We start from the raw sequence: 22,527 nt of genomic DNA on the forward strand, positions 1-22,527 counted from the left end.
GGGAGGCTGTGTGTCACAACATTACAGCAACTAGATAGAGATTTCACACATGTTCAGCGTGCACACACACACACACACACACACACACACACACACACATCGACGATACATTTAGAACAGTATTTATTTGGCCTTCACAGTCAAGGCCAGAAATAATCACAGTAATAAAAGTCTGATTTCGGCACATTTATTTACTAAAGTCAGGTTTAATACCACTATTATCCTCCAGCCTCCCGCCTGCCCCTCAGCGCACAGCAGTGCTGGAGCTTCTGCTGCTGTTCTGTGCTCGGCTGTGTTTAGGGACTGGCTACGGGGCGTTCTTAAATATTCTGAGGTCTGTTTCTTTAGTGGCTGATTTTAATGACTGTTTGCGGGGAGTTTGTGCTTTTAGTGTTCTGCCTGTTTGGGTGTTTGGTGTGGTTTTAGTTGGTGGTTTTAGGTGAGTTGTGTTGGTGGTGTTTACACTGTACATGACTGGTTTTGCTGATTTAGATGCTTTTATTGATTTATTGAAAGGTTTTTACTTTTCGTGATTTATGTTGGAGCTTTGAAGGCAGTCAGACTAGAAGTAGTTTCCTCTGCTGCCTGCTGAACTGGGGGTTTCCCCTCTTTCTCCCACAGCAGAGCCCCTCACAGCTTAAGCTAACTGACACTGAGCAAATTAGCTCCGCCATCGCTCACAGCAGGGGCCGGTGGGACAGGCGGACAAATTCACCAGGACTGAAATCCCTCCGCCCAGCTGTCAGGAGGCCTCGGCTGCTTGTCCGCCCTATTTTCCGACACATATTATTCTTTCCTCGTGTCTTTTTGAGCAGGAGGGCAGTGAGGTGCTGCTGTTTTCTTTAGGGGGAAAAACGAAATAAAAATAAAACACCTGTCCAAACAGCAGAGAGAGCGGCCTGTCACCGACCGCGACAGCTCCTCTCTTCTCTCTGCTTTTCTAAACCGCAGACACGAGGAGCCGGAGACATGCATGCGCTCAAAGAAAACTTCTGAATTGCAGTGACCATCATCATCATCATCATCATCATCATCATTAATAACAGCAGCAACATGAACAAGCAGGTCAGGTGATCAACAGGCCAAGAACCTCAGCAGGAAGGTTGGCTGTATTTGTGTGATTTCCGCTCCCAGCCCTTCCGGCTCGGCTCATCGCTGTGTGCGTGGTCAGAGGTGAGGGCGTCTGTGCTGATGAGGGTGGAGTCCACCACACAGAGACTGAACCACGCCTGTGCTACAGCCCTGCGAAACGCTCCGTTTTCCCTCTTATAGGCACAGACAGGCTGGATCATTTCTATTGGTCTGCTTGTTAAAAGGTTCACTCAATTTTTCACTCACGATTCCCAAATTTAAAATGTCAAAAAGTGAAAAATCTGCAAAATATGGAGATTCTGACAACAAATAAATTCTAACTAATTAACAAAACATTTATTAATTAAATAATTATTATTATTTGTATTATTTACTTTATCCAGTTAATGTTCAAAATCGTTTGTTTTTTTCTAGTTCAGAGAACGTTATATATATTTAATATAATTACTAGATCATTATTACTATATTACTGACATAATCTTTAATGCAGTACAGATCACCATTAATGAACTGCAGTGATTAGCTGTTATTTATTTATAGACTTTAGTTTTTATTGTTTTGGTTTTTTTTTAATTTTGCACGGCATTTTCTCTGATAATTTTATTTTAAAAAAACATGTAAAGCAATTGTGACTGTTTTTCTATAATTATTATTACATTACATTTTAATAACCATTTTTAAAAACTCATACAGGAATATGAGGAATATGCATGATGATGTTTCACTTGTGAACACGGAGACAGTACTTCCAGCACACTGGGTTTTCTACTCTAGTTATTTAGTAACTGATGTCTGTGAACTTCAGACATGATGTTGGAGATGGATGAAATGAGAATAAAAGTCAGCTTAAAGAAATAAAGGCTCTACAATAATGTCTTATTACTGCAGTGTTGAAACACCTGTGGTGAATGATGATGAATGTATCACCTGTGGAAGTGGATTTCAAGCTCCGTTAGATGAAGACGAAGGCTTGAAGGTCTTTTCTCTCATTAGCAGTGTGTGTAAGGCCTCTCTCTCTCTGTGTGTGTGTGTGTGTGAAATGCCCCGGCAGGGCTGAAATTACAGCTCCCTGGGGTCCCCTCCGTCTTCAACTGCATTGTCACACCTGCAGATGAAAAATAGCACGTCGGCCATGTTTCAGGACACTTCATACACCTGCTTTAACTGATACCGACCCTATTGTTCACTTCTCCATCACGGTCTGCGGTTTCACATCAGCCCAGACTGTTTAATCCACCTCGCCTCTACTAACACTCAGTACTGTATTATTACTGCACACACACAAACATACAGCACTGCTGGAACCTGAAACTCAGCAGTGTGTTCATCTGGAAAACTCTGTATAACATTCTGGATATTAATGCTATTAGAACTTCATACTGGATATTAATGCTATTAGAGCTTCATACTGGATATTAATGCTATTAGAGCTTCATACTGGATATTAATGTTATTAGAACTTCATACTGGATATTAATGCTATTAGAACTTCATACTGGATATTAATGCTATTAAAGCTTCATACTGAATATTAATGTTATTAGAGCTTCATACTGGATATTAATGCTATTAGAGCTTCATACTGGATATTAATGCTATTAAAGCTTCATACTGGATATTAATGTTATTAGAGCTTCATACTGGATATTAATGCTATTAGAACTTCATACTGGATATTAATGCTATTAAAACTTCATACTGGATATTAATGCTATTAGAGCTTCATACTGGATATTAATGCTATTAGAACTTCATTCTGGATATTAATGCTATTAGAACTTCATACTGGATATTAATGTTATTAGAACTTCATACTGGATATTAATGATATTAGAGCTTCATACTGGATATTAGTGTTATTAGAACTTCATACTGGATATTAATGCTATTAGAGCTTCATACTGGATATTAATGTTATTAGAACTTCATACTGGATATTAATGCTATTAGAGCTTCATACTGGATATTAGTGTTATTAGAGCTTCATACTGGATATTAATGCTATTAGAGCTTCATACTGGATATTAATGTTATTAGAACTTCATACTGGATATTAATGTTATTAGATCTTCATAGTGGATTTTAATGCTATTAGAACTTCATACTGGATATTAATGATATTAGATCTTCATAGTGGATTTTAATGCTATTAGAGCTTCATACTGGATATTAATGCTATTAGAGCTTCATACTGGATATATATATACACACACACACGTGTCACAACACACTTTAAAGAAGCCTGTTTTTCCTTTCCATGAATGGTCTCACCATCCAAGTGCTCTTCAAAAGGACATTACTCATGAAAATTAGGAAAGGGTGTTTTTACAGACCCCAAAGAAATGTTTTAAATGCTTAAACTGCATTTCATTTCCCCATCAGGTTAACTCACCCTTGTTTAATTTCCGTTGCCAATCACTTTTCAGTTCTACATCTGCAGGATGAAGACTGCAGGCTGATGAGGCGAGCAGCCCAGGAGAGCAGAGCAGAGCATTTCAAGCATAACTACTTACCCAGATCTCATTACACTCAATTACAGCCATCTCGCTTTAAACATATTCACATTGGACAACTTCCCTGACCACACGACTATCATCTGCCACAGCAATAACACAACCTTGGAATCTGGATTTGGAATACGTATGTTTCACATTTCCAAAGGATGAGAGAAATAAGCAGCGTGACGGTGTTATAATATTTTAATAATGTTTACAAAACAACACACTGTTTCATTCTAAATGTACAGAGTATACAACATTCCGCTTCACTACAGCGAGTAGAGCTCGGCTCGGTGACGTTTAGTGTTTCAACAGTAGCTTTCGTTCGACAGGGATCTTCAGATTCCGTTACGAGTGATGAGTGAAAACACTCAAGGAACCAACGCAAAGAACGACGTTACCCAGGTTAAGACAAAGGAGAACCTAGTGTCATGTGTCAGACTTAAGGCGAAGACTGTGGCTGCTGAAGCCTCACCCGTCAGCCGTCCTGCAGGAGAGCATCTTCATCTTATTGGTCCAAAACAAGACATCATTATAATATATCACCTACAGTGTGTGGTGTAACAGGGCAGCAGAGAGGAAAGTAAAAACACATCATCAAGCGTACAGCACTGCAAAATAAGGGCTGTTCTGGGCTGATAGACACGTTTACAGCTTGCAAAGAGCACTCCTACATAAATGGGCACTGTTCGAGTCAGTCTAACTCGACTACTACTACAGGCTGTATTCAGACTGGCTCACATGTACGTACTTTCATTGCCAAATGAAGTCTTGCTTGCAGCACTGTTTTGAAACATTGTCTGCCATAATACGTCACGTCAGAACAGCTTGTGATGGGTCGCTCTGAAAGCCCAACAGTAGTGGACAAGACAAGAATTCTGGAATGCAGGACTAGACAAAGCTCTGATACTCCTCGACGGTCACTGGGAATGAGTGAAGAAGTTTTGAGTCTAGATTTGGTTTCACACTGATGATTTCCTCTTCATTATGATCATCACTACCACTGCTAAATCACAACCTACTAGGTAGCTTGACAGCAAATAGTCTCATCATCTAAACGTAATCTGCTTTCAATCCCTTTGGAAGTGTTTTCAGAAGAAACAAAACAAATAAAAACAAACCTATTCTTATATAAAGGTTTGAGCACCCTTGGTCAAATGCCATGTATTTAGCATCTAATTTTATTCGTTTTTTTTAATTAATTTTAAAACACAATTATTACTTATTTACTGAATTTAACAGACTGGAAAACATAAAATGTGGCATGTACAACGATTATGGCACATTTTATATTATATATTTATTTCCCAATCTTTTCAATCCCAATCTTTACAATAAATAAACAGAAATTGTGTCTAAATAATATACATATGTAGGTGTGTGTTCCTACAGCGAATTTAAACAGGGGTGCCCACATTTTTGCACATGACCGTAATTGAAGTTCGGCACTACTGTGCTAAAAAATAAACACTATGTTTTAAAATTCTAAGACTCTAAATATCAAAAAGAAAAGAAAACAGGAGAAAAGAAGGAATCTGTAAACAAGTAGCGAGGTTCTGCTTGGAGTTCACTTCACGGCACATGAGCAGCTTCACTGTCCCTCATCGCCCTGCTCTCTATTTTCCTCCGTTCTTATGTCCACAGCTGTCTGTTCAAAACAGACATTAATACGCTAATAACGACAATAATAACGTACCTGCCTGTCTCTCAGGAACCACACTGCTGACCCTCAGAACACAGAAATAACAGTGGAGGACAGACGGATGCTGTGCATGTTCTATGCAGTCGGCGTAAATACAACACTGCTTGAGAATGTCCGCAAACTGAAGACGCTGAAGACACACACACACTTTACAAAACAGCAGAGAGGTATGCGTGTGTGTAGCCTACGTGCAGCACTATGAAGCGGTCTGCTAGTCACAGTCCAGAGAGACTGACAAAAACAGGGAGGAAAAGAGAGAAAAGAGGAGATGAGAGGAGGAGAACCAGCGTTTGAGGATCACTGTATGACACACATGGAGCTTCGTGGAGGGTTGACCGTCCGGGCCACAGACTCCTGGCTGTAGTTCACGATGTCCGCCTTCACCACCCGCTACACACAAACACACAAAGGAGAAATGTTAGGGAGATCATATGTCACATTTTCATATTTGTAAGTTAAACTTACAGCAAACACAACCTCTCTTTACCTATTAGGTTTAAAATCACTGTGCTTTAGGTCTGATATATGAATATGGACAAAAGTATTGGGACACCCGCGTATTGACTGTTTCTTCTAAAATTAAGGGTATTAAAAATAATAATAATAATAATAATAATAAAAGTTTGGTTCCTGCTTTAGCTATCCTAATAACCCCACCTCATTCCAAAAGTGTTTGATGGAGCACCACCATCATTTCAGAAAACAACAAGTGTTCTAGACCATTACAGCTTCACATCAATATTAATTATAGCCCATGCATTGAACCAATAATTACAAAAATAGTAACGTTTCTACTTGTTGGCAAATAATATATTGTTTACTGATATATGGTTAATTTAATATGGTTATATTAATTAAGCAAAATTACTGGATACAAAATCATTATCAGTGATGGGCAGTGATGGATATGGTAAAGCCACTACTCTGTGTTTCAGCTCAAATCTATATTAGCGCACTGATCTAACACAACTAGACCTACAGCAACAAAACAGCTAAGGTCTAAATACTCTGTCACACACACATACTGTTATGTTATTGAACAGAGCAGATCTTGCTCTGATTGTTGTCGTGAGACACTGGTCCCTCATCTTGAGGATAGTCCACCAACTCAGCCCGAACAATCCGCTACACACACACACACACATGAACAGACAGACAGACAGACAGACAGACAGACAGAGACAGACAGAGACAGACAGAGGAAAAAAAGCAAATGAAACAGAAAAGATGGAAAACAGGCAAAAATGAAAACATGAGTTATTAAAGTGAGAAGGAAAATAATGTTAGTGACAGTAAAAAAAGATGTTTACAGATAAATATTAGGAATATTCTTTAGAAATAATTTCGGGATTCTGTTGGCCCAAAATCTGATCTTTTGATTTTCAAAGATGATATGACGATAGGTAATGAAAAAAGGAAAAGGATTTTACATAAACAAGATCACACAACAATGAAAGCAACAAAACAAACATCCTTCTTTCAGGATGACCACAAAAGTATTAAAGGAGACAAGCGGTCAATCACTTAATTTCTAAGTGTAGTCCCGCCTTCTTTTGATAGAGCAGAGTAAGGGTTAAAAACTTATTTCTGGGGAAAATAAAAATGAGCCAATGGGAAAACTTCTGGAATTAAGACACTGGAGACGGAAAGATAGTTTATAGGAGGGAGATGAGATGGAAAATGGGTGGTGCTGTTTTGGCATTGAAACATTAGGGGATGGGCAGAGCCAGCAGACATGTGGTTGCTCCACTTTTGAGAGACACTGCTGTGCTGTCCATGTTTTCTCAGGTCAGTAGGTCATACTGATGGACCAGTGTGGTCAACAACTGCTCCTCAAACTGAACTTGCAAATACTGCTTGACTACACTGGCGAAGTGTGCTGGGTTGTGTGGTTTTTCGAAGAGGCTGGCAAGTCTAATGAGGTCAATTTTATGTGCAGCAGCATTAGCTTACACGTAGCAATCTTCATATTTTTTACTCTTTAATGATCTCATAATTTAGAGGATCCTGTGATAATCATCAGATCAGCTTTGGAACATTTTTATGACCACAGGACACAAAAGAGGCAATTTTTCTCTTTTCATTTCTCCAGTTTAGAAAGCCCTAAAAGACTCCAAATATGGGCATAACTACACTACAGAATGACACACAACTTTAGAGGCCTATAGATACTGGTCCACAAAACCAAATGGCACCATTTGGCCTTTTATTAATTTCTCTCTTTCACACACACACACACACACACACACACACACACATATATATATTTCCAGAATGATGGAGAGGGCTCCACTGCGCCGCCTATCTTGTTCAGGGGTCATGACCTCATGTTGCCCTCTCTAACCCTGACACACACAGTTCTGTAGAGCTGCTGAGCTGTTAGATAAGTCTGATTACCCAGATTCCTCCCTGTAGTCCTGCAGAGTTCAACACACACACACACACACACACACACACACACACACTCACCTGTGACTGCTCTATTTCTGCTTTATTCAGTTTTATTCCCAAAATCTCTGCCGCCACTCTCTGGAAACAGAGGAACACCTGAAAAACACATACACATGTTATTAAATACACATACTGTTGAACAAAGTCATATACAGAGATACACTGTCTGACACAGCTGACAGCACTGTGTATCGGTTCACACACAACAGAAACTTTATCAAATTCGCTCACATTCAATAGATTTTGCCATATGGGCCACCTATTTGTGTGTGTGCGCATGTGTGTGTGTGTGTGTGTGTGTTACTGACCGAGTCTCCTGTCTTTGCCGACACAAACTGGCTGATGAGGCCATTCTCCTGGCAGAAGCGCTGGTGCTTGTCTACCTTTACTGTCCGCATGTGCTCCAGATCAACTACAAACACACACACACACACACACACACACACACACAAACATGCAGTCAGAATATATGATATCACAAGTGTTAGAGAAATAGAGAGAAAAGTGAGAGAGAGTGAAGGCGAGAGGAGCCACTCCACCACAGCCAAAAAAGAGGACAAGAAATTAGTGAAAAGGTAGAAACTCAACTTTCAACACACACACACACACACACACACACACACACACACAGACACACACACACACACACACTCTTCAGACTCTTTCAGTCTGTCATTTGTAATCACTCAGGTGCACAGTCCTGCCTCAGTACGTTCCTCTGACCAGCTCCAGTCTAAATACTGGAAGGGTTCAGGATTAAAACCGCTGTGTGCGTGCACGTGTGTGTGTGTGTTGTGTGGTGTTGTGTGTGAGAGAGATTGAGTGAGTGAGTGAATGAGAGAGAGGGGCTCTTTAAACAGGTAGGGAATAAAAACAAGTTTGTGTTGTTAATAAGCCCATAGTTAAACTTGTATGCAATCTGAATTATTCAGCCCCATTGCAGTAAACCAATTAAACATGAGCTTTTTAAATATCTCAACACAACTAACATAAGGTTAGAAAGGGCAACATGAGGAGTCATGACCCCTGAACAAGATGGGTGAAGCAGAGGAGCCCTCTCCATCATTTTTGAAAATGTGTTGGGCAAGGTGGGTTCAAACAAGTATAAGGAAATCCTAGAAGAAAAACATCAAGCAGTCTGTAAGGAAGCTGAAGCTTAGGTGTCATTGGACCTTCCAAGAGGACAATGATCCTCATACCTCAAATTCCAACCCAAGAATACTCAAAAATAAGAATGTGATACCTCAAGAACGCTGCCAGAACGCTGCTAGATGCTGTTGTCACATTTGCAGCAGGTCAAACAGCAAAAAGACTTGCTGTGAAGATTTGATTGCAATTACCAAGAGTGTTAGTGGGGTCAGGATGTTAGATGATTGATCACTACGCCACCTCCTCCCAAAAGTACTGGATGGAGCTCCATTCCAGAGAACACAGTTCTTTCACTGCTCCACAGCTCCTCAATGCTGGGGGGCTTTATACCCCTCTAGCCCACGCCTGGCATTAGGCAGCATGGAGCCAATAGGGTCATGATGTTGATCTGCTCCAGAGAGTCCTATTCTATTGGCAGTACTCTACAGGAACTAGACAAGCTGTGTGTGCATTTGCACATTTATGTCAGCAGTGGGTGCAACTAAAAGACGCTGAATGCATTCAGTCCACAAACATTTAGACATATAGTGTATATACACAAGTATGTGTGTGTACAAGTGTGAGAGAGACAACAAAAAAAAGGACAGAGCTGTCAGAATAAACATACAGTACCTGCCTAAAGGCTACAGCTACCGTTACAGAATATCATCCTATAGAAACCTGTACTCTTTACCCTGGAGGATTATACACACACACACACACACACACACACACACACACACACACACAGACCTCTCTATAACCTTGCAGAGATGACACCTGTCCAACTGTATGTGTGTGTGAGTGTGTTATGAATGTCTACGTCCTGAGGACCCCACTATTTTGTGTTTTTGGGATTATTCCCCTTATCTAGCACCTCGTTAACTAATTAACAAACAGAACCCCTGGAAAACCAGAGTTCTTAAAGCTAGTTCATTTAAAAATGTTTGCCTATTATACGTTTTTTTGCACAGACATGAAAACTAATAAACAGTGACAAAAGTGGCGAGTTCAGCAGCCCAACCCCAAGAGGGGCTCTGGCTTTTCTCCTACACTGAAGGAAAAAAAAGGGTGCACAGGGTTTGCGTGAAAGTGGCTGCACATGAATACAATGTGTTGCATCAACACAACTGCTTTCTTTGGCAAGAACTGTGCTCATGTAACACACTGTATTCATTTGCGACCACTTTCCACATTTAGATCACGAAAATTTAAAGTGCTATTGTTTTCAGTGTAGGAGAAAGTTTCAGGGATTTTAATATGAAAGTTCTGCTGCACTCTGAGACTAAACCCCAGGATAACTGCTCTGGAATTATTAACAACTGTGTAAATTCAAGTTGTGTCCCTTTTATAAATAAGGCCAGTCTAAAACACTGCCCATCATTTGTGCTCTACTGGCGCCATAATAGCTCCTAGTGCATGGGGCCTCGTTGACTAGGCCACTAGCCGTCATAGCTGTTCCACAGAAATCAACATTCACATTACCATTTTAACCTTACCCTCTGTATGAAGGCTATTACCGAAAGAAATTCGAATATGAGAAAATAATTTATTAATTTACGCATTTCAGTAACATTACCATAGCTCTGCGTAGCCCATAAAAATTAAATACTGTATCTGTGAGATGTTTGAAATAAGACAATTAAAAACAACTTCTTTCTAGGCATTATAACTACACTTTAAGCTATTTCATCTAGTTCTAATGTCTAAAAAGAAAATGACCTGCTAACAAAATAAAACAATTTAAATTCTAAGGAAATTACTTAACCCCTCAAACTCCCTAGAAACACTGGTAGTCCCTGGCTTTTTTCCACACCATTATAACTTAGGAGCACCTCAGCCAGATCACATTGCTCTGCCTGTAGTTACCAATTAGTAATCCTTGGGGTGTAATCCTTGGGGTTTAGTCCTTGGGGTGTAGTCCTTGGGGTGTAGTCCTTAGGGTGTAGTCCTTAGGGTGTAGTCCTTAGGGTGTAGTCCTTAGGGTGTACATTTGTGCAGAAATAACTTAATTTGCGTAAAGCAAGCTTAACATGAGAAAGTTGTTAAGTATTGTCTCAGTTAGAAAATCAGAATGGGAGAATACGTATAGATCTATGCATGTGAGAAATAATTTATTTTCACATTTCAGTAATATGTTAGTTCTGATTAGCTTATAATAATGTGAATTGAATGTGGGTTGGGTGAATAAAGAAAATTCTAACTTATTTCTAGACTTTTGACTACACTTTTAAGCTATTTAATATTCTTACAATGACCTTAAAATGAGAAATATTTGACATGTATCAGTGGTTTAAAGACATAATTTAGAATTTTTGGTGGTCCGAGAGCAAGAGACCGCCGCCCTGCAGACTCTGGGGACCCCCCTGGTTATGCTGTATGTTACCTGTTAGCTCTGCGCAGCACATTAACACACTTTTGGCCGCGAGGAGCTGCAGTGTGTCAGTGGGGGACTGATTTAGAGCAAGTACAACAATGTCCTGCTTTACTGACAGTCACTAAACCCACTGCTCTGATGTCACCGAAGGGTCACCAGCAGGTCGACACAGTAAGGTCGGGCAGGGGTCACCTTCTTGTCTTTGTCTGTCTTTCTGGGCTTTGTGTCGATGACAGACACACCCAGTGTCTACTGAGGCTGCATATGGGTGTGTGTGTGTGTGTGTGTAGGTATATCAAGGTATAGCATTTCCCTATAGCTTCCCTCCAGACTGCTTTTATTCAAGCTTCACCCTCACCATTATCCTTTTTTAAGATTTTAAGACCTGTGTGAGTAAGCAAGAGTGAGCAAGATATCAGAGAGTCATGGCTATAAGCATGTCCCAGTATGACAAACAAAGCATTCAGTGTCACTCAGTGCTCCACAGTGACCCATCAACAGCACCAATCACAGACTTTTCAAATCACTGCGCAAATCAATGTTCACCGGCTGTCCTTCCAGGTAGCACTCTGGGTAGGTACTGACACCCCACAAGATCTGCCTGATGTTATGGAGATGTTCTGACCCAGTCGTCTAGAAAATCACAATTTGGTTCTTAACAAAGTGTCTCAGATTCTTACGCTTTGCCACTTTTATTGCTTCAACACCTTCATCGCCTTCAAGAACTGACCGTCTATTTTCTGCGCAGTTAACATCCAGAATTTATTTATATTATCTGTTATCACTTAATTTTCTTAATTCGGTCTCTGTTCATACATTTCTCACTGTCTTTATGCTGCTGTAATATGTGAGTTTGTCTCTTACATAAAACTACATGAGTATTGTATGTATTACATTTATTATATTTTAAATGGATCTAAATTATGTGACATGTGATCAGCATTAGTGCTAGATTTTCACATCGGTTGGGCCCAAGCATAAACACACAAGTAAGTGAATGTGTGCATGTGTGTTGGTTCATGTTATTAATGATGATCTGAAGCAACGGAGGCTCTCTGGCTGCTACCTTGACTAAACACAGCTAATCCTCTAGATCCATTAGATCCTCAGCACTTCTACACACATATCAATCAACTTTTTACACACACACAAAATCTACACAAATGTAAATCAATGTAACGCTTACATACAATAACATATGCAGTTACACAAAGACAACTGAGTTTAAAGATTTAGTTTACACAGGTACAAAAACTATAAACAAATACAGCCCAAATTAATTCCACTCATTTTTCAAAAATATATGTAAGCAGTCATTCAGAGTCGGTGTGAAATTGAGCTTCACTGTAGAGAAACTGACCCATTCTGTACAGTGCTGGTGAATGGAAACAGGCTTCGGTTGCCATGACTACAACACAGATACAGCCCATAATTTATTTCCTATCCAAACCCACCAGTGCAGCTACAGGTGTCTGAGTTATATATGGATTGATGATGATGATGAAGGTAAAACAACCGCACTACACCCTGCAGCATGTATCCCTCCACCATTTTAATGATCTGATTTTAAAAGCAGGTTCTAGAGCCGAGCTCTTCTCAGAACTCTGGTAGAACCGTGTCTCAGGCATCAGGCAGCGTCTTCATCACCATTAGGTGAAGAACTTTCTGTGAGGAGCTTTTATTAGAGCTTCAGACGTCTGCTTCCCTTCTCCTCCACTGTAGAACCACAGCTCTGACTAGAGGAGGTTATCTAGGCCCAAGCAATTTCAAACCAACACCCCGCCCCACTGAATGACTGTTTACACCTTAGCAATTTAATTATTATTTGGCATAATTGGAATTTGCCAGCAGAACACAGACACACGCACAGAACCCAAAACCATGTTCCGCAGCATGTTCACACACTGCAAAAGCTGAATCTGAAGTCAACATAAATCACAGTAGCTCTGTGTAAAGTCAGATCTGAACAGCCGGCAGCTCAAAGCACTTAACATGTCCTTCCCATAAAGACCTTCAGTATGAGGCAAAAATTCAGCGTTTGTCCCCAAACGTGTGCACACTTGCACTCGCTCACACACACAACACCACTTACTCACTGACACACAAGAGATTTTGCATGTGAAATGAAAAACCGCAGGATATTTTGGCAGTTACCGTGAAAAGTATTCCTGACATGCCTCATTCATTATCGATACAAACAGACTAATGTGTTTCGCTGGAGAAATATTTTCCTAAAAGCTATTGTTACCAAAAATAGAGGCTGGGAGTCTGCAGTGGGGTTATTGTACATATAGACTTTCTCCAGCAGTGGGACATGGAGAACAGAACAGTGTTATTCTGCTCCAGACCTGACCGTCACAGAGAGAGTACGGTCATCACACACACACACACACACAAAGAGGAAAATGGTTTAAAACACTTTTGGCTTAACATGCCAATAAACCCACGACTCAAACGTGATCACGTTCAGCAAAGTGGTGGTGGCCTTAAAGGAGCAGTTAGTAAAAAATCTGAGTATCACAACTGAACTCTCTAAAGTTCTTTGAGGGATGCCATAGAAGAACAAATTTTGGTTCAGATTTACATTTATAAAAGAGAACTAATGAAAGGAGAGCTTTCAAGCTCATAAAGAACTTTTACATTAAGTGATGTTTCCTAAAACCTCTTAAAGTCTTCACACACATCTCACATATCTCTATTACAATCACTGTTCTTTGAAGACAAAACAGCGATTTAAAGAATCGTTTGTAGCACCTTTATTTTTAAAAATGGTTAATGGAACAAGACTGGGCAGTTCAGATTTTATCTGATTATTACAGTGGTCATGTAAGCAGCACACTGCACATGGTGTACTTGTGTAGACCCAGGTGTTTTCCCCGTTATTAGATTTCTTGCAGACGTGCTGCACAGGCCTAATTATCAGCAGTTATGATATTATTTTGTGTAAATACACTCTCGGCATCAGGTGGTATTTAAATTAGCAGTAATACAGCGAATAACAAGTCAGCATTCATAATGTTAATGAGCTCATGCTTCCTGAGTGCTGCTTCTTGACGCCAAAGGAGCATCTTACTGCAATCATATTGGTAAAGTCAGCTCATTTTGCTGTAAAGCCAGTTCAAGGTGGGCTAAAATATCTATTTTTATTTTACTTATTTAATGTAGTATTTCTTTCCAATGCTGATCCAAGTGAGTTTAGTCCCAATTTTGGCGCATTATGAATGTTTACGTAACACATCTACCATATCTGTGCATCCTTAAATATATTATTTTTATCCATCAAAAGAACACGGTCAACTCAGTTTGAAGTCAAAGTCCAAATCAGCTTTACTGTCAAAACTACAATTTGTACAGGACATACACAAGACATAGAACATTAAACAACACAAAGCACATAAATGGTATTATGTTAGTTTTTTTTTTTTATTGTTTTTGTTCTAGGTTAGAATGGTTAGAGACAGGACAGTCACAGGTTTGGGTACTTTCCAATTATCTGAATTTTTAAATACATGTAATTATACTGTAAATACAAAACATAAAAAACTGTAGGAAACTGGAGGTCTGAACTAGGTCTCCTGAATATCATCAGGTCAAAGCTTTCAAAATACTCAAGACATCCTACAGACGTCTTTATCCAGGTAAATGATGGTACGATGTCAGGACAGGCCATTAGTGTAAGACTTAACCCTGGTCTGATCAGGTAGACAGGGCTAAACGAATCCCAGAGTTGACTCCATGCGGCCTTGTGTACATTACAGCCCGATGATCATTTTTCTCTTCTAATCTAATCTAGACCAGCGTGTCCCATCTCCCGTACTCACTCACTCACTCATGCACGGCACCAACGGATACAGAACTAATCCTGCTGTTCTCCTGCTATCTGCACTGTGTGTGCAGTGGAGGGTTATCAGCATGTGTGGATCTGGTAGTGGAGGTCTCTTTTCATTCTGTCTGTCTGTCTTCTGTCTGTCTCTCTCATGTAAGTGTATGTGTGTGTGTGTGTGGGGGGGGGGGGGTGTTATTAATGCAGTGGTTGAGGGTTATCAGTATGTGTGGATCTGGTAGTGGAGGTCTGGTTTTTCTCAGTTGGTGTCAGCGTGTCCGTGTAGCAGGAAGACCCAGCAAACACTAAATAAACTGTTTATGTGTGAGTGTGAGAGATAGCAAGACGAATCATCAGCAAGCTTGAAGCTTAGCAAGTGTGTGTGTGTGTGTGTGTGTGTGTGTGTAAGAGAGAGAGAGAGAGAGAAAAAGAGATGGACCCATGACAGGTTCTAAGGAGAAAAGAGCAATGGCTACACCTCGTCCCTCTCACCAGGAAATGTTTACTTAAACAAGCGCCGCTGTGGCGTCATGCCATCCGAAACACACGCACACACATACACTCAGAAATTCTACTTGAGCTTATACATCTCTATTAGTGAAGGCTGTGGTGTTCCTCAGGTTCCATTTACTGATGGCACAATAACAAGTTCTATCCACAATCCTTATCTTACAACATACAATAAAAAACTATCAGAGATGGAAGGTTTTTTATACCATGAATGCAATCAGCGATCAGCTGATGATTTAGCCGATCTTCAGAGCTGGTCAGATCACATTATCCTTATTTTGCAGTTCCTCATTCAGCTGCTAGATGACAATACGGACCTCATGCATTGTTGCAGTAACTCATTAAAGGTAGTGTATAAATATGCTCCATGGACAGAAAAACATTAGTCTGGTGTTTTTTTGTTTCTTTGTTGTTAAACCATATCTGTCCCATATCTGTAGAATGCGTAAAACCTAACTCTGCCCCATGAAGGAGGCAGAGTAAAGACTTTTAACACCCTCTTGAGGGTCCATCCCTCAGCCCAGTACAGTGAGAATCCGTGAGTAACCACACTTTCAGTTCTGCACAGGAATTCATGGCTTTCTGAGTTGGTGCTTAGAGTTCCACAGCACTGTAAATGCGGTTACAGAAGCCATGAACGATAATGCGTTACCAAGTTTGCCTGAAAAGGTTAATGTGGCATCCAGCCCTGCCCTCCATTGGGGTCAGTCGATCATACAGAAATATCAGATCAGTATCAGCCCCCAAAAAACACTGACCATCTCTATTAACAACACGAACATACAGAAAGAAGAGATACACTAATGCCTGACTCACTAACATCAGTTTTTTTATTTGCTTTGCTCAAACTTTCAGTTAATCACAGAGAGAGTCTAGTAAACCTGCTCACGACCCCTAGTTGTTAAACCTTTTCTGATGGAAACAAAGGAATACAAGTCATGTTGGGCACTAAAACATGACTAATGAGACAAACATTGTCAATTCTGTTTGTGTTGTCTTGCCTTAAAAGTAGATCTGCATGAAAAATCTATGCAAACGAGCATGTATCCGAAAACGCTCATTAATATCTTCGCCTACAGTGCACTGAGTCTGTGCAGGACACACAGAGAGAGCACAGTGGAGTGAGAGCTCTCTTTGTGCTGGGGTCAGCCTGGAACATTTAACGGAGCAGGTAACTGCCAGCAAATAAACTTCACATAACACCGTTAACAGCCACCGACACTGTTTAACCCAAACATGCAGTGGAGTGTGGGGACAGGACCGAGTTATGCGAGTCGAACCCCACAGTGAGGGCTAAAGGGCTTTTATGAAACTCAGAGGACCCCAGCCATAACTTGGGCCGCTGCAGCCTCCCACAGCAGAGAGCTGGCCGTGGAGGAGGAGAGGGGAGGTGTTTCTCTGGTCTTTAGAACGCACTTGCTGCCGTCACATAGCTCCACTAACAGGCTGCTCCCTGGTCGGGTCGTTCCATTAGAGCGTGCGGGGGGGGGGGCTCGTCGTTGCGCCCGCTCTTAAGTGGCTCTGTGGAGTTATAAACACAGTGACTAACAGAGCCATCAGCACACATCAACACCCATTTACCCTGATAAAGCACAGACACTGTCTGCTGCCTGAGATACTAACACACACCTCCGCTACACACACACTGTTAGCTTACTAGTGCGGAACACAATTCCTAGCTCAGACTGCATCTCTAGGTCTTAAATGGACTAACTGTCCACTGCTCATCCAATGAGGCTCCTGAAATTAAGTGTATTAGGGAGTTTGCTGAACTAGACTCTCGCACTCTCGCATCAGTGAAGTCAGGTTATGATGATGAATGATTAGTTCTGACACTCCAACGCATCCCAAAGGTACTGGATAGAGCTCTATCATCACTCCAGAGAAGCCCACAGCCTAAGACTGGGGGGCTTTATATCCCTCTACCACCCACTCAGCATTGGGAACGGCGACCTTGGGCCTATGTAGTCACGGCTGCTTCAAAGTGTCCCGTCCTCTTGGTCAGTGCTTTTCTATGGAAATTGTACAAGCTTAAGGCAGCTGAACTCACTCATTAGAAAGGAGCATCTCAATACTTCTAGACAGGTTTTAGCTAGAATAAAGACTCCACAATAATTGACCTACTACTGCCTGCATCTACACCACCTTCCATATCCTGACAGAAAGGTCTAAAGCACAAAACATGGAAATGATATAGCGTGACAGTGGCACAGCATTGATGCAGCTGTGAAGGCTTTGGGAGTTGGCATGAGCAACGCATGCTGAAGCTAGCATGAGAAACACACCTCACATAACTGTTTATATGGAACTGGATACGGATGTGGTGAAGATACAGCACTGCATGCATGTCAGTGTGTATAACACTAACTGCCGTGGAACAAGTTTCCTACTACAAATCCTATAAAACATACCAATAGCGGCCAACATACAGTCTCGCTCTCTTTAGTGTCTCTTCGTACTGATGGAAAGCAGTTATACACCACTGCAGAGTCTATTTTAAACTGTAACAAAGCAATTCTTACTAATATATGTATTATATTAGCAAGTGACAATCTTTAATCTCATGAATTTAATCTAAATAATTCATTATATCATAGACAGAGTTGGAAAAGATCTGGATTCAGGAGTAGATTTAAAGTTAAAGTGGGACATGTAAGGATGGCCTCAGCTTTCAGGAGGGCACTGGGCTGTGTAAGTATGTGGAAACTGCAGAGCACTGGCCTGTTGATGGTAATCACTCCGGACATTGACTGCCTCTTTACTGAATCCACTGCTCTATTAAATGGCTTCATAGCATGTAACTTCATAAGCAATATGAAAACAAACTGTTTCATAAATGCCACAAGCACAGCTCATAAAAGCAGCCAGGGCCTTGCATTCGGCTCTGCGGCCACAGTTTGGGCAGTTGAGCAGAGCGGCTATGGCTGCCAGGCCACTCAGAACAGCAAGGAGGAGGAGCAGCCCAGTTCCATCAGCAAGAAAAGGCCCTGGTCATGGATGTGTGTGTGTGTGTTTGAGTGTAAGAGCAAAATGAAGTGCTCAAATAAGTGTTCAAAAAAGGCATGCACCATTCACTCACTTTTCTCCTGCCCTTCTCCCTCCAACACTATCCTGCTATTCAGCACTGGAGCTAAGCTAAGCTAAGGGCAGAGTTAGAGGTCTGCAACCCGACCCAGCGGGACGGGGCCTGACAAAATACTAGGTTTTGAGCAATTTTTCATGTTCAACATCAGACTCAGGTCTGCTCAGGCATTTGAATTTCTCTCTCTCTCATGTGTACACATGCATATTCTCTCACTCTCTCTCTTGTTCTCTTTCTTCCTCTCACAGCTGTAGATTCAAATTCAAGCATGTGCAGATATAATGTAATGTGTAATCAAAGAAAGACACACTCATACTTTCACACTCTGTCAATCTATTGATACACGCCAATATTGCAATATCAAGTATCTACTTAATTTAATTACCTTTCACACATATTTCCCCAAAGTTGTTTCTTAGTTCCAACTACTAGGGATGAAACGATATTACATTTTCCTTTTTTTACCACTTATATATTTTTATTATTGTTTTTATTTTTTCTGTAATTGTGCTGTCAATTAACCCACCTGTTCGTACCTCTCCTAGTACTAGCAATGCTCCGGACACTAGGTAGGAAAGCACTTAACACACGCCTCCAATATATGCAAATATATTAAATAATAAATATATATATGCGGCACGCACAGAGAAAAGCGCCACATCTCCAGCTCCATCATACTGGCTAAGACGCCTGTGCCACTGAAGATACCAACTCTATCTATCCTGACTACTCATGAAGGCTGAGCTCTGTGTCACACATGACGTATAATATGCTTAAAAGAACTCTATGTGAACTCTATATGTCGAACAAATAAACAACTACAACTACTGTAACGGCAGATAGGTGCTCACTCAGAACACAATCAGCTTGTGCTCACCCGAAACCATGAATGGAGGGAAGGATGCGTGTGTACAGTCTGAGTATTGAGTGCACTAATGCTCCAGAGTGAAATTACACATACTGACTGCATGTGTATTAGCGCATGTGTGCGTGTATGTGTGTGTATGTGGGGGGTTGTGTTAAGACAGAACGCTCTTTGTAGACTCTGGTCACTGCTGCATGTTCAGATATATGTGTGTGTGTGTGTGTGTGTGTGTGTGTGTGTGTGTGTGTGTGTGTGTGTGTGTGTGTATGCATCTGTTCTGGGACTGCTCCTGGAACAGGTTTCCTGATGGTCAGAAGTGTTCTGTCAACAGCTCATACATCACAGGATCATCTTTCTACTACAACACAGCACAGCAGGGGTACCTCACATGGTCTCTCTCTCTCACACACACACACACACACACACACACACACACACACACACACACACACACACACACACACACACACACACACACCTGAGCATTCACACACAGAACTGAAACAGAAATATTTCAACAACTGAATATATTTAATAAAACAAATCTCCACAACAGTATGTTACTGGCAAAATTGTGTATGTGTGTGTGTATGTGTGTGTATGTGTAGGGGCCCAGGGTATGGCAATAACACTTTATGGGCTCCCAGGACTTATGAAAGCCAACAAAAGCCCCAGTACTAAAGAGACTGCAGAGGACCACACACATTTTTTCCTAGTAACAGAAGTGTTTTGCAGTTGCAGATTAATCTACGAAGAGACAGATGTAGATACACCACATGGACAAAAGTATTGGGACACCTGCTCATCCATCGTTTCTTCTAAAATCAAGGAAATTAAACTGGAGTGAATGGCTCTACTGTCCAGAGAAGACGACTTTCTTCTAGATTTCGGAGGAACACTGTTGTGATTTGATTGCATCCACAGCTCAATACTGGGGGGCTTTATACCCCTCTAGTTCGCGCCTGGCATTAGGCATGGTGCCAATAGGTTCATGCCCCACAGAGTCCTATTCTATAGTACTGTATGCACTGTGTCTATGTTGCACCATGGTCCTGGAGGAACGTTGTTTTGTTTTACTGTGTACTCTGTATGTAGTTGAAATGACAATAAAACCCACTTGACTTGACTTGACTATTGGCATTTGCACATTTGTATCAGCAATGGTTGCAACTTAAAGTAGCTGTGTGTCTTGGGTGTGTGTGGAGGTGGAGTGAATGAGAGAGAGAGAGAGAGAGAGAGACATGGGTGCTTTGAAAAGGGTCAATGTGTGGTCAGTTGGACAGGCTGATAGGGTGATGGTAGTAGAATGTGTGTGTGCATGTGTCACAGAGAAAGAATGAGCGAGCAAGAGAGTGAGAACGAGAGAGAGAGTGTAATGGCGCGTGTCGTACCACACAAGTCGTTATGGCGGCTCCTCTCTGCAGCACCATGTGCACCAATATTTACCTAACGGATCAACCAGCACATGGAGCACTCTACACTGAGCGTGCTCTCTCTCTCTCTCTCTCTCTCTCACTCACACACACACACACATCACATATTCTGTTTACATTTTCAGTACATATTCTGTATTATTAGGTATGCAGCAAAACACCCTGGTAATCTTCATTAATGATAAAGAGAAAGTGCTGCAAGATGCTGTTTGCTCTTATTGCTAATCTTCTAGAAGCACAGATGAATCCAACAGGGTTCCCTATCCCTTCATTAGGGGCCAATCAGCTTGTGGTGCTTAGAGTCAGACCCAAACAGAACTGTAATTTAACCTGTTGTAACTCTCACTGTTACGTTAATGTTTTTAATTTTCTGTTTGTGTGAAGCACTTTGCACTGTGTATGAAACAGTGTGTATGAAAGGTACTATATAAGTAAACATGCCTTGTCGTATCTTAAAGTGATATATATTCACATATATCGTAATATATATTCAAACATATTATATACATAATATAAATTTCCCCACTGTGGGACTAATAAAGGACTATCTTATCTTATCTTATCTTATAAAAGTGTCCATATTTATCCTATGACGTCTGCTATACAGGCTACCATCTGTGTTTGATTTAATTCCAGTAAATGATATTAATGTGTCGTTTGTGTGAACTTGGCTTGGCTTCCGGAGTGATGACACTCAACGACTTTATTACAAACAACATAACCCAGTGCAGTTTGCTAAATCAGTGAAAAACCACCTGCAGTGCTGCTTTCTTGTGTTAATATATACATATTTAGATACACAGTTATTAAAGAAGATTGATTAAATAATTAATTAATTAGTAGATATTTATTTATTTATTTATTTATTTAAATATCCTGCAGTATGTGTGTGACATTACAAATGAATACTGACACTTTTACTTTATACTCGGTTACGGTTTTCATCATATCATATCATGTCACCACTTCTCTTACACATACCAAGACATGAAATTTTTGTCATTAGTTGATGAGTTGGGGATACAGTGGGGTGAGGAGCAATCATCCAACATCCTGACCTCAATAACAGTCTTGTTGCTGAATGCAATCAAATCCTCACAGCAATCCTTCCAGAATCCACTTACAAAAGCAGGATAAACTTTTATATATATATATATATATATATATATATACACACACACCTTATGAATGAACTGGCGTCCAAATTATTTTGTCCATATAGTGTCCTAAGTATGTGTGTGTGCGCGTGTGTGCGCGGGTGAGGGGAGAGAAAGAGAGGGAGAGTGCTAAAAGCAATGAGTGATGAGGAGAGGTTAAGAGAACTGAACCCATTAAAGTCACCAAAACAAGAATGAGAGTGAGAGAGCGAGAGAAGGAGAGAGAGAGAGAGCATGCCTGCCTGGGAATACCTGGGATATGTGTGTGTGTGTGTGTGTGTGTGTGTGTGTGTGTCCGAGGAGGGGAGGATAACATACTGCTCCTAATAGACGCATAAATGAAACACATTATAAAATGCTGACAGCAAAAGCAAGCACATACCCTCTCTCTCTCTCTCTCTCTCTCTCT

The 22,527-nt window shown here is 40.8% G+C and overlaps 1 protein-coding gene across 1 annotated transcript in view; it reads right to left on the reverse strand.

The window, feature by feature from the left end:
• Positions 1 to 3,773: 3,773 nt before the first annotated feature.
• Positions 3,774 to 22,527, reverse strand: part of rab28 (RAB28, member RAS oncogene family) — a 30,599-nt gene continuing 11,845 nt past the window's right edge. The window contains exons 5-7 of the mRNA XM_072693334.1: positions 8,052 to 8,155; positions 7,762 to 7,839; positions 3,774 to 5,682 (exon numbers count right to left, since the gene is read on the reverse strand). Coding sequence (XP_072549435.1) covers positions 5,590 to 5,682; positions 7,762 to 7,839; positions 8,052 to 8,155 — 275 coding nt within the window. The 3' untranslated portion in view covers positions 3,774 to 5,589. The remainder of the gene's footprint in view (positions 5,683 to 7,761; positions 7,840 to 8,051; positions 8,156 to 22,527) is intronic.

Source organism: Salminus brasiliensis, chromosome 12 (assembly GCF_030463535.1).
Source record: "Salminus brasiliensis chromosome 12, fSalBra1.hap2, whole genome shotgun sequence".
In the NCBI taxonomy this organism is placed as follows: Eukaryota; Metazoa; Chordata; class Actinopteri; order Characiformes; family Bryconidae; genus Salminus; species Salminus brasiliensis.